We start from the raw sequence: 13,698 nt of genomic DNA, 5'->3' as shown, positions 1-13,698 counted from the left end.
TAATTCTTGAAGAAATGTAACAGTTTGCCCAAAGACATCTGCAACTCAGTAGCAGAGCTGGCTGTCACAGTCAATGATGTTTTACTGTGATTTTACTACAAGCTTCTTTTCTGTACTCCACCTTTTGTGTTATTATTTCATTTATTTATCCAGGAGAAAAACAAGCTGTTTCTGAAGAACATTTTCCTTTATATTCCTTTTGAAGGCATTTGGAGGATTTGCCTCTCAGGAAACCATGGAGCCTTCATTTTGTGAAGACTATTTGAGCACCCCCTTCCCTCATACAGGTCCACTGTACCAAAGCAACTAGTCAACAAATAGAGACTCCATTGTAATACAAATAAATCTGAATGAGTCATAAAACTTCTACAAACACGTGAAGGGAGAACACCTAAGAGAATAATAACCTCCTCCAACTCCTACTGAGGTTAGGGGAGTGTGCTGCCCACCACTGCACAGGCACTGAGCCGAGCACTGATCTGCCTTTTCTAGCTCTGTCTTGGGCAATCCCAAGAGCCCTGGAGAAGACAAATGGATTTTTTTATTTATTTTTGCTGGGCAAGAACAAAAACAGAAACCACTGGCAGCAACATCCCGTCTTCTGTAAAATGCCTGAGGTTCACTGTACAAATAAGCTTTCCATTTTCATCTTCCTAATGCTATTTTTAGAACATATTCGCAGTGCCAGATGTCTCTTTCAAAGGCTGGACTCTCTTGAGCTGGAGTTGAGATTTATAACCATGTGCTTGCTCACCACAGATGTTGAAGACAACAGGCCTGTGGGAAAAGGCCTCCATTGTTAAGATGACATTGTTCAAAAATAGTTACTCACAGCATCTTGAGTATCTCCACGTAGCAGCCCAGGATCCTGTCGGCCTGGGCACTGAGCTCGATGCTCATGGTGCTGCAGGTGGGGCTGACCATGAGGCAGTCGATGAGGTTGGGCTCGCTGTCGTTGCCCACGCTGGCCGTCATCTTCTGGTTTGCTGTGTTGTTGCGCTCCACCTCCACGTGGATATCGTTTGCGGTGACAATGACTGGTTTGAGACGGGATTCAGTCAAGGTGGCCTCCTGAGAGACCAGGTCAGGGCTCGTGTGCAGGAGGCGCAGGGGGAGGTTGGGCTTTCGGTCACACTGCTGCTGGCAGCCATTCCGAATTTCCTTCAGGCTTGGTGAATTGTCCCGGCTGGATTTGAAAAATAAACAAGTAATTTCAACAGACAGACATAGCAGCAGGGAGCAGGAGAGAGAGGGCAACACTGAGAAGCCAAGACTTTTTGCCATTTCCCACTGCATTTCACCCCAGCCCACCGGATGGCTTTCCTCTGTGCAATCGGATTATTGAAATCAATTAAAACCTTAAAAAGCTCCAATAAGACTGTTCTGCAGCCCCTATTCTACAAAGATTTGGGTTTTTCATTACTCTAATTGACATGCCAGTTTAGTATAAAGGTGAACTTTCCCATCCAAGTTGTGCAAAGCTGTAACAGAATCCACGCCCAAGTATGTATCTGGCTACAGTACGTGCCCAGACATTTGTCTGCAGCCCTCACGTCTGGAATTTGTGTTGGACACTAAGCAGCCCCTGTCCGTGCTCTACCATGAGGAAAGTCAGATAGGCATAAACAAACAGGAAACAGAGCAGAGGGAACCCTCAGTGTCTACTGGAAACTGGCACGTGTGTCAAGAACTGCAGCGTCCCTTGTGCCCCAAGTCAGCAATCAGATTTTCCACAATAATGGAGACAGCACCGTGAAACCAGTTGAGGTTTAAAGTTGCAGATACACAGGGATTTACACACAGCCCCTTCCTCAAGGTCTCACACTTCCCTTTGGTGAGTACCAGCAAACGAAGGTTCAGCTTCATTTGGGTTTTCATGTAACAAATATAACTACATATCTACAAACAGATGTGACTGCCCAGAACTCCCTCAGACAACACCAGCAATGAGCAGGTGAGAACAAAGACACCCTCCCACAGACCCACACCCATCACACCGATCTTGTGGGTTTGGAACTGAGCAACACGTGGTCAGCTGGGAATTCATACTGACCTGTTGATAAATTCCTCATAACACGAATAAATGGCTGCTAAGCAGACAGCTACAAGATTTGGCAGGACCCTGGGATGTGGGCATTGTCCTGTTGGACCATGCATGCTGAAAAACAAAAATCAAGATGCCATCATTGCCAGGAAGCTTTCTGTGGGCAAAACCAGTCAGAGAGAACAAGGTGTCAGACCTGGAAAAGCACCCTTGGGGAATCTTCAGAAGAGCCATAACAGAGAGATACTTTTACTCTCTAAATCCCTACAAATTGCCCTACTTGTGATCAAGGCTAAGCTGCAACATCAGTTAATTGATGCGGTAGCCCTACAGTCCCTCCAAGAAACACACAGATAACTGAGCATTATGAGGTCCAGAGTTAATGAAAATCTCTGTAGAGGCTTTGAGTCTATGTATAAGCATGTACACAAAGCAAGGTCCGTTTGCTTCCAGTGTGGAACTAGGCAGAAACCCACAGATATATTTGAGACTTCAGCAACATTGCCTGATGGACTCAATTTATTTGTTGTTTGCCAGTCCCAAAAAAGCACCAGATACTCATAACAGCCAGTAAGGGATAAGCAAGGCTGGGAGAAGTGACACATCAAAGCATGTACACAGGACTGGAAACAGGCCATAAATTAAATGTAACTAACCTGTGAATAAACTTCTTCACCACCTCCATTCCAGCATTCAGCTCGTTCAAAGACAGAATATACTCCTGAGTAAAGAGCCGCAACCGAGGGCACTTCCCAAAATCCTGTCCAAAGAGGAGAGTCAGTGAAGATGGTGAATGTACGTCCAAACTGTGGGTTTTCAAAAGAAATCAACTCAAACACAACTGAATTCACTTTGCTATTATGCTGACAACTTCAAGAGCACAGTATTGCTGCATGCTGAGGCAATGTTCTTCCCACTAATAATGACAGGCTTTCCAATCTCTTTCTCTTATTCCCACTTTGGAAAAAAGATATGCTTAATAAACAACAACAAAAAAAATTCCCACCTGCACTTACATTGGTTTTGTACATTTCATTTTATACCTTGATTTTGAATATTTTTTGTTGTTTGGCATTTTTGCTTCTGCTCATAACTGCAGAGTTTTGGAAATAAAACTCAAAAATAATATTATACTTCCACGTTTGGCATCATATCTATTCTGGTTTTAGAGAAATTCTTTTGGATGTGCAGTCAATAAGCAATCAAGTGTAAAACCAGAGATCAGTTTTTTCTTCAGGAGTTTTACTCCAGCTGCAATGTGGATTTGACAGGTGAGCTCAACAGTCGCTTTCCTTAAATCCTGTGGTCAGAAAGGCACCTGCAAACTGAAATCCTGCATCTCCTCACATCACCTGCTATTTTTAGAAGCAAAAGGAGTAAGTTCTGCTGTCTGCTGAGTGCTATTCCACAGCACATTTCTTCACATTTACACAGGTGTAACCTTATTACACAGGTGTTGCAGAACTACAGAGCTAAATTTGCAAGGGGTGAACAAGGTCCTCTGAGGACAAACAAGCACTCCCAGTTATCCCTCCAGCTGCTGCCTATGGAAGAAGAGTCATTAAAAAAAAAAACAACAAACCTCATGGCAACTTACATTTTAAAGAAATGCCCCAATGGTAATGAGCTGGTGGTGGTCTGCAAAAGGAATGATATGCTCCCAGAGCACTGAAACCTTCTGTTAACTCATTTTGGTTTCAGGTACTTCTGTACTAACATTTCCTGGGTTTTACAGCCAGAGAAAATCACCAAAAATGTGAAAACAAGCCTAGACCGAACAATGTCTCCTTCAAGCCTAAGTGTCACTTTACTAGTACTGAATGGCTACCTGGTAACTCCACCCAGCAAAGGGACTGTGGGTGATTCCACTTTTGTATTACAATTAAAATCATTAAACTTCTAACAACTCCTTCTAGCAGGTGCAAACACACTTGGGTCCAAGGGCACGAGACCATGTGTGCTACATAAAACATTGGAATAATTTCATTAACATGCCTTGCAAAATAACTTTTGCAGTTGCAATTTTCCTATGAATTTTTTCAACCTGTGTAGGTGTCTTTTAACTGAAGTTACAATGAAAGTTCCAGAAATCATGAAGAGGATGTCATTGCTGACCCCTGTAAAATAAAATACCTCTCTAAATGTAACACAATGCCTTGTCAGCATACCAAGTTTAGAACAATACACACTGTTGATATTGTCTGCTAAAAAAAAAAGGAAGAAAAAAAAAGAATAGTGCTTATATTCGAACACTTGGGCTGAGCCCACAAACAGCTGAAATCCAAAGGTCTGGGAGGTTGCTGAGCACTTCCCAAACAACTCAGCACACACCAACCTCTGGTCCTGCACATAACCAGTAATATCAGCAAGACTAAAAGTTATCTTTGTTCTTTTGAGGTTTCAAAATCACAGATCAATGAGACACTCTTTCCCCATTTTATAGGTAGGGAACTGTGGAACAAAACTTGTCAGGAACTTTCAAAGGCCACAGAACAAATCAGAGGCAGAGGTGGGCAGAGCCAGCTCAGCTCTAGGGACGCTGAACTTCATGGAGTTTCCAGAGGTGATGACGTTTCCTGCCAACAATATTGTCCCCCTAAAGAGTAACTTCAGTTACGTGCACACACACACACACAGAGTCTCTAAAGGACCATTCAGTACAGCAATCCCTGGAGAGCAGTAAAGTGCCCAAATCCACTCCAATTAATACAAGACACCATAAATTCCCTGACTCCGCGCTGCGGTACAGACATGTTGATTTTCAATCTGCAAATGTTAAGTATGGTAAATATACCCAATTCTCTGAAGCTAACCAAATACAAGCATTACACTATGCATTTAGATTTTATTTGAGACCCCTCAAGAGCTCTGGATGCTTAAAAAAAACCAGTCTGGAATCCAAGAATAACATTTACAGCATATTTCATTGAACACTACAGAATATTCAAAAATGTTTACATGTCTGCAGAGTGCAGGCACAGAGCCAGGAATACGACCTTTTTGCCATCTTGGGCTTTCTACCTAGTTCTGTAAACTCAGAAAGCTAACTAATAAGATCATAAAAATAAGAAATATGAACTGTTTTCTGCTAGGTCCATGCTTCACATAGCATGGCAGGGGATGGTCTCTAAAATTGTATCAGTTAGTGAAAAGAAGTTGATTATGTAGTTACAGAAGTTCATCCTTGAGATCACAGCCAAGTCAACAGCCTTAAATATTTTATTTTATTTATTTGTTAGTCTTTGCCACAGCATTATGAAGTAAGACTTCTTTATGCAACTTAAAAACCATGGCAGGAAACTTAATCTGCCACAAAGGCTGGAGAGCTGGTAAATACCCTAGACCTCTCTCAGGAAAGAAATATAGCTCATGTAAGAATATCTTCAGAGTCTGAGGAGGTGGAAGGAAAATCTGCTCCACAGGGTGGAGAGAGCAAGGCTGGCAGGGCAGTTTTCTGGCATTTATTTCAAACATTAACAAAGAATTGACTGGCAAGGAGAGAAAACCTGGGTGAGAACAGTCATAAATGACAGAGTATATGAATCCTGCAATGACAAGGAAGAATAATAGCTGAAAAGCATATGGAAATCCAGAAAATCTAGGTAAGAATTCACTGGACATGAGCCTAAAACAAATGGAAATCCAGGGAGCTGGGGGTGTCTTGAAGAAAAAAATGTTGAGGGCCCCAGCTCAAAATGAACAAAGTCCCCATTCTGCTTTTGTTATTTATTTGATTTTAAACAGTTTTAACTGCAATGATGCCAGTATGGAGCAAGCCAAGAGGCAGGTGGGAGAGAACAGGAGCTGCATGTGCTGGCTCTGCTTCCAAAAGAAATGCCCCTCCAAACCATGCTTTGCTTAGAAGCTCTTGAAAATCCCAGTGGATGCTTGTTAGTTCTGCACTTAAAAAGTACCACATGTAGTTTGGTGGGTCAGATTCCTCGTGCACTCACCATGTTGTGTTTGAGAATCCTCTGCACCACAGGTGTGAACACTTCGATCACAACCATGGACCGCGGGCGCTCTCGGCAGTGCTGGAGGGAGAAACGAGTCATTTTGTGAGCTGCAGAAATCAGGGGGGTGGGTCTCCTCTGCCTGCACACCCCATGCATGGATTACCCCAAGATTAACAAGATTCAAGGGCTAAATTAACCTTGCCTGGGATCAGGGTACTCATAGCACTGCTCTCCCCTATGGATTTGCTGGCATCGAAGAGATTACCATGGGAGCTCATGAACTCCCTTCCCTATTGCCTATTCTTCCCAAAACTCACTGGAATGCAGCATTTTGGGGACTCATACCCCTTTTGTCAAATTTGGTTGAAGATTGCCAACAGTTTTAAAAGGGGCTGGGGACAAGAATATACACACACACAGGCAGTGTAATGGCACAACCCTCCTTTCCTTGGGATCCAGGCTAAAAACCTGCGGTGAATCTTCAAGGGTACCAACAACCCACTCTGCCATCACAGGATAAGAACACACAATCATGATGTATCAGTCAGAATAATTTGGGCTGAGAAGGACCTTTGAAGGTCATCTCAAGGCAGGGTCAGTTTTGAAGTTAAATTTGCCTTCTCATTAACCTTGTCCACTTCAGTTCTGAAAAGTCCATAATCTGTCTCCATTCCTACTCTACACAGCCCATCCCACAAATTTACAGTCTCTGATGGAAACCAAGGGCAAAACCCCGAAACACACCAGGAATAAAAATGCCTTGAGTCCAAGGCTGGATATGATCCCAAGAGTGGCTTATAAAAAGGCAACGTCAGAGAAGTTTCTGAAACTTGACGTAATTTCTGCAGGAAGAAGTAGCTGATGAATAACTCTGGATGGGAATTACAAGCAGCATTCAGAATGTCTCACAGATGCATACACAGTCATCAGCAAGCAAATTTAAGCAGACTGGAAACTGAGACATAAACAGGCCTAGAGGAAATGTAGTACTTTCAAATCCACAAGGTCTGCAATCCAAAGTACTGAGAAGTTTATGGAAAGGATGCAAAAGGCACAAGCATGAATTTACCAGAAAAGAGGACCTTCCCACTGCCATTACCCAGTGACTTAATACCATTAGGGCTGAGTTACACATCACATCACCACTCCACCTGAACACAGACCCAATGATCTCTGCATCAGCTCAACAGCATGTTTGTAGGACACCTCTTGCAACCAGTTGGAGGTGTGGGAGTTCAAAGACTTTAATCCTCACACAGTCTCAGAACAAAACAGTCTGATGTTCTAATCATATGGTTCTATTTATCATAATGGTGCTCTTAACTATTCCACTACCACTGGTTGCTGACCAAAAACTGACATCAATTTGGGCAGGATGTAAGGAGTTAAGGAAAAAAACAACCACCCCCCAAAGAACTACACTCATATACAACTGTGAAGTTTCAGAAAGCAAAGTTGTTCTAATACCTTGCAGAAGAATTCACAGAGGTCAGGAGGAGGATGGTTGTTTTCCAGCAAAGGTGCAATTGCCTTTAAAAGGAAAGAGAAAAAGAGAGAAAAATTCAATTACAGGACTGTAACTGCATATTGCAGGGAAGTATTTTTCTTGGGTGGGGAATAAAGCTGACTTTTAGGAAAGGACAAAAGCATAAACAGAGAAATTAGGTGGGCTGTATGTTTATTTCACAAGTAAACTCACGCACACCTCTCCTATGAGCCCTCTGGAAAACTTCAACTGCATCAGTGTAAATACATAAAACACAGCAAAGGAGAGCAATTTTTGTAACAGTTTAAATGAAAACAGGAGCAGACCAATTGTTTTAGGATGTAATAAAGCAAGGATGAATCTGGCTCACTGTTTCAGTTAGAGCACTTCCCTAAAAGAAAAAACTGAAAACCACCCCACACACACATCCTTTATGGAGGACTTTGAGCTCTTTTTATGAGAAATAGCTCACTAACAGTAACCCAGCCCTGTTCTTACATGGCAGGACCCTACTCATCAAAATCAAGCATCTAATTTCTTGAAAGTTCAGATCAACTACTCCTTCTTTGCTTCTGTGCAAACCAATGTGCTTATTCTGGGTAAATACATTAAAGGTCACACCTGCCACTGAGGATGTAACGAACTTATGTTGTTGTCACTTCCTTTGCAGATTAGAAAACGGTACTAGAATGATATATTCTCTCTATGTGATGGTGCCTTGGGGCTTCTCAGTCTTCAGCTAAAGGGATGCCCAGTACCCATTTAGAAGCAAGGCACTAAACACAGGAGCTAGGACATTTTGTATTAAGCAAGAACACCAGATATTTTATCTGGATGGCATCTGGAGTTTCACTAAGGCAGCCTGCTTTGGGTTTTGCTCTCCCTCTCGTCTCCTTAAGGGTTTCAGCCCTGTGAGTCTGCTTGCAATGGCTGAGTTTCACATTAGCCACTTTCACACACACAAGTCAAGATTAGTGTGAATTTTAACGACAAAACCCAAGCACATCTGCAAAGCTCTGCTTTGGTTATGCATAAGAACCTTGAAGTCTGTTCATTATCGTGTGCCATCCTCTTGCAATTGTTCAATCCTCCTCTGGTGGTGGCCCAGAAACAGTGGGCTGATGGAGAAGGCAACACCATCCAGTCAGAGCAGAATATCCCCACTCCCCTCCTAGAATATCCCCACTCCTCTCCAACACCTGAACTCAAGATCTTCCCTGAATCCATCTTTTGGACTGTTTGCTCTAGGACCTGCCAAACCACAACAGAGACAGTCAAGCAAGTCATGGCTCTGTCTCTACAGTCAGTGTGGGAGAGTGACAGCCTGAAAGCACCTTTTCCTGCACTCTCCTTCTGAGAGCCGAGGTCAAAAGCAGTGAGGGAAACATGTGCTTCCTTGTCCTGAGCAGAAAGGGATTGGTTAGAATATTGATCAGTTCCAGCACCACCTAGAGAAGGAAAGCTGGCTCTATCTGCACAGTCAATCACTGTGTACTTTCCACATGCTACATAAACACACAGTATTAGCAACACTTTCCAAGTATAGCCCAGGTTATCTGTGGAATGGCAGTGAGCTCGGAATGCCCAGGAACTGCCACCTCCTCAATGGCTTGGGCACAACCTACACGAGAGCAGGACCTGAGCTGAGGATGCCATCACCCAGAACAGATGACCAACATAGGCTGAAGGATCTTTGGGGGCCACCTGGTCCAACTTCCCTGCTCACAGCAGGACCACCTTACATCTTTTATTGAGAACTCCTTCCCCCAGAACAACCAGTTGTAACTATGGGACTGAATTACCCACTGCACTAGAGTAAAATGAAAGCTATGGCAAGGAAAAGTAAATGCCACTTCAGAAATTTATCTGGGTGACTGATTCCATCTAAAATGGCATCATAGGCAGCACTTGAGGACAATTCACACCTACAGGCAGCTACCTGCCACCTTGCCATTTTGCAGAAAGAGTCAAGGAGATGTGATACAACCAGGGAGTGGTGAGGCTTCAGATTAGATTACTGGGAAAATCTCCTGGAAATTGCCAGAGAATGAAATTAAATTACAGTGATGGAGAACCAAGTTCCACCTGTGATAAATTGTCACGATTTCCAGTGTTGTTTCACAAGGAACAGAGCTGCTATTTGATTCACTGATTTCTCTGTCTACATAAACGTGACTTACAGAAAAGCATAATATGGAAGAGGATACTTTTACAGATCATGTTAGCAGGGGTTAAACTGTACTGACACACACATAGCCACACTTACAACAATCAGTTGCTCACGTATTATCAGCAATGATATACATTCTATATAGGGTAGTATCTGCCCCTCAGGAAACTACTAAGCCTAAGAGTTTTATAGAACACATCTGGAAATGATGGGGTTTGACTATTCAAAGTACACATATAGATATGAACATTGTTCTGTGTAGCCTGGTGAAGAGGCCATTTGGGGGGACTATTTACACTCAACATGCTGTGTTCTTTCATACAAGCTGATGGGAAAGCTTTTCTGTTATCCACCTATGAAACAACGAGGAATGACAAAGCCACATAAAAACCAGGCAAATGATTTTCATTGCTGCCTCGGTTGACCAGCATTGGTGGAAATGCTTCCACATTTGCCCTGCTTCACTGGGGCAGGGACAAGCACTAACAGAAGGGTCTGAAACAATACAAATTTGTCCTCAGATTTCAACAGAAAGATACTCACCACAATAATGCTCTCCTGGTCTTGAGTGGTTAAGTTGTTGTTCTGAAAGAGTTGAACAGACAACAGTGAATGAGAAAAGAGTACTCCAAGTTGGAACAACACACACAGTTCTCAGCTACCAGACACAAATAGAAAGGCTCAAGACTGCAATTGCTTATTTTCTGAATAAACATCCTCAAATTAAAATCATTCTCCTAAAGCAGGTGGCAAACTGTCTGCTATGAGTGGTGGTGCAAGCTTTCATTTCTCACTCACCATACTGAGACTCAAGTCACCCCAGCCAGGAAATTAATGAAAGGAATGAATGAAATTGTTGTGGAGTTGGTTAAGGTTGCTTTTCCCCAGTTATGCATAGTAAACTAACTTCTGCAATTTTCCTGAAACTCCTTCTTTAAACATGGTACCAGTAAAAGCCAATAAATTGACTGGAAGTCACCTACGCAGAAGTGTTTCCTTCAGGCTTTTTCAGCAGCATAATCCATCCAGAAGTTACAAAGTTCTGAGTTGCTGAGATTTTTCATTACTGTAAGAAACCCTGCTAGCAACTTCTTTTGCTTATATCAAATCTTTGCACATCAGAACTGAGACATGAAAAACATGTTTGGCATTACACTTCCTGCTCATGCAAAGTTAACTGTTTTTAAGAGATGTTATAGAAGGAGGATAGATACCTCTGAAGAAGGAATAAACAGAATTAGTAATAATAAAATAGCTGCACAACTAATTTATTGGGGTTTGTATATATATAGGTACAAGAATTATTGGTCATGGAAGTAAAGCCAATGGAATAGAAGTCAAGGGGAGTTTTACCACTGACTTGAAATTAGACATGAATCAAACCCATGATAAATCTACCATAAATATTAAAACAAACCATTAAACAAAACTCAAACCAAAAAACAAGAGAAATGTGGTTTGCTTTGGTTTTACAAATCTACCTAATAGCATGGGGCAATTTTTCCTTCTCCCCAGCAAGTACAAATTCCAATCCAGTCAGCAGAAGTCATGAGCAGACTCACAGGCAGAATTTTGACAGCCCAAGTTAAAATAAAACCCACTCACGAACTTTTAACTATTTTGTCTCTCATCTAAAAGCGACAGTGCCTCACAGGACCCCTGGGGAGGCCATACCTCTGAGAGCAGTTTGGAGACAATCTCCAGAGGTGCTTGGTGGATGGAGTCGTCCTGCAGGGGGGACGTCAGCGCCATGTCCACCAGCGTCCGGATCTCCTTCAGCACCACCTCCCAGCGGCTGGGGTTACTGAGCACCTTCTTGTACTTGTAAATCTTCTTCTGCAAGAAACATGAGAAGGGTCACACTGACACCACTGAGCTTCCTATATGAGTTTTGCCTTTTCTTGTTGCTAAAAAACTGTATTTAAACCTTTTAAATGGACAAGAAAACCTGGTATGTCAAAATCGATTTCTTCTAAGCAATAAGAAACCATGACTCGTTTTATTTTAAAATACGTTTTTTAACTCCAGAGCATCTTTCTTTTCATCATCTCCTCTTGTAAACACCTTATTCCTCAGGCTAATTACAGATAGCTGCTATTGCACTGTTTCTGAAGCTGTAGGTTCTTTTAAAAGGAGTCATTAAGAAAGGGGGAGAGACAGAGGCCATCAAAACACTTCGCCACAGATACTTTATTCTACATTGCTAATTGGTGAATTTACATTCAAAATTGAATAGACTCCATTTTATCAAAGGACAAATTTCCAGTAGACCTTCAGGGGTTCTTTCTTGCATTAAAGTATCCTGAAAAGTCATGCTGTCACGCTACAGTTTTAGCACACAACAACTTGTAAAGTCTCCATATCTTCCACACAACAGCATTTCACTCTCAAGAACAACATTCCTGAAAGCCCAGCCCCATCTGCCCCAGTGCTCTGCAAGCTCCTGCACTACTCCTGGCCATGCCCAACCAGTTTCACCAACTGTCCCATCCACAGACCAGCTGGATAAGCAAAGGACAACTCTTATTCCTCAGCAGCCACAAGTAACTGGAACAGAGGCTGCTTTGCATTATAAACAGTATTATTGCAAGAAAACCCACCCTCCCAAGTTCCCAGAGGTGGCTTGATGGTACTCTAGAAGTTCACGAAAATGATGATGAGTGTTAAAATGGCACTCCTGAAAACAACAGGAAGGACTCACTAGAAGCAAGAGGGGCTTGCCAAGGTGGGCAGTGTGGAGGGCAGTGCCAGAGGCTCCATGTGGCCCCTGCGCATGGCAGGAGCTCTGCACTGACTGTTGTGTTTAATTCACATGCCCTTCCACTCCTGTCTGTGCGTGAGCCTGGTCCTCTCTTCAAGGGGATGTCAAGAAGTCTGGACACATCCTCAGCTTTATTTAACAGCACAGGCTGGGCACTTCTGTGTTTACAGGAAAATATCAGTGTTTCACAGGACAAATGGATCTTACACTCCTCGGCAGCATTTCCAGGAAAATCACAAAAACTGCCCCATGTTGTGTGTGCACCTTGCAGATGCAGCTGCACGATTTGGGCTATACATCAGCGCAATAAAGAAGAGGACTTTGCAAAGGGTCGGTTTACTTTGTTTCACTTTGGAGCTTTGCAGCTCCAAGGCATTTCCCCCTCCACTGGCCCAGGGCAGCCCTGGCAGGAACCATCTGACCAGGCTGGCTCTCTGCTTATCAGCCACTTCCTTCCCCCAGTGGAGCAGATCTAATGCTCAACAGCAACCAGCCACCTCTGTACCCTATCCAAACCAAGAGAGAACAATGCAGAAAAATACAGACTTCAGGTGCCTTGGGTTTGTCAATGTTGTAGAGAGGGGCAGAGGAGGGCAGCACTGGGCTGACATGTAAAGGCTGATAAAGCAATCCAATTATCTTTTTAATTAACTTCATGCAAGTACAAAAGCACATTGGCAGTGTAGTTCACACTTCCAGTGCGTTTTAAGCCACTGAAAAGCTAAAGGAACATAAAAACATGCTGCAGACATTAGCAAACGTGTCTGGGATTTCAGAACTGAGCAAAAGTCTTTGTACTTCTGAGCTCCTTGGGGCAGAGATGGTCCAACGGTGATTTTAAGCCACCAGCACTACTTCTACCATCACCACAGATTTCTTGGACTCTACAGGAAACTTGAATCATAGAGTTTAATTTCTCTTATTCATGTAGTGCCTTTATTTAGGGATTTTTTGTTAGACCCACACCAGCACTAAATAACATCTAAACTTCAAAGACAACCAGACAGCTTTTTTAACTTGAAGCAACTCCTTTCACACTAATTGAGGACACTAAACCAAGCTGGCTCAACAGACACAATTTCCATGCTGAAATTTATTCCTTGGCCCCATATTGTGAAGAACTCAAATTCAAAGCAGAGCTGAAAGCTGACAAAGAGTGGGTAACAGGATAAGGGGAGGAGGATAAGAACGAGACCACTGGGTTATTGCCTCCCTGCCTGCCCTGGACTGCCCCTTACTTGGGCGAGTTACAACTCGATTTCTGAGCAGCTCCTTCAGCCT

General features: G+C 42.9%; 1 protein-coding gene across 1 annotated transcript in view; it reads right to left on the bottom strand.

Moving 5' to 3' along the window:
* The window catches only part of CMIP (c-Maf inducing protein), a 132,318-nt gene that overhangs the window by 23,473 nt on the left and 95,147 nt on the right, over positions 1-13,698 (bottom strand). Inside the window, exons 4-10 of the mRNA XM_071567234.1 lie at positions 11,331-11,492; positions 10,200-10,241; positions 7,468-7,530; positions 5,998-6,078; positions 2,701-2,804; positions 2,054-2,158; positions 833-1,186 (exon numbers count right to left, since the gene is read on the bottom strand). Coding sequence (XP_071423335.1) covers positions 833-1,186; positions 2,054-2,158; positions 2,701-2,804; positions 5,998-6,078; positions 7,468-7,530; positions 10,200-10,241; positions 11,331-11,492 — 911 coding nt within the window. The remainder of the gene's footprint in view (positions 1-832; positions 1,187-2,053; positions 2,159-2,700; positions 2,805-5,997; positions 6,079-7,467; positions 7,531-10,199; positions 10,242-11,330; positions 11,493-13,698) is intronic.

Source organism: Pithys albifrons, chromosome 12 (assembly GCF_047495875.1).
Source record: "Pithys albifrons albifrons isolate INPA30051 chromosome 12, PitAlb_v1, whole genome shotgun sequence".
NCBI classification, from domain to species: Eukaryota; Metazoa; Chordata; class Aves; order Passeriformes; family Thamnophilidae; genus Pithys; species Pithys albifrons.
The sequence above is the reverse complement of the archived record's forward strand: the minus strand, read 5'-3'. Positions and strand labels throughout refer to the sequence as shown.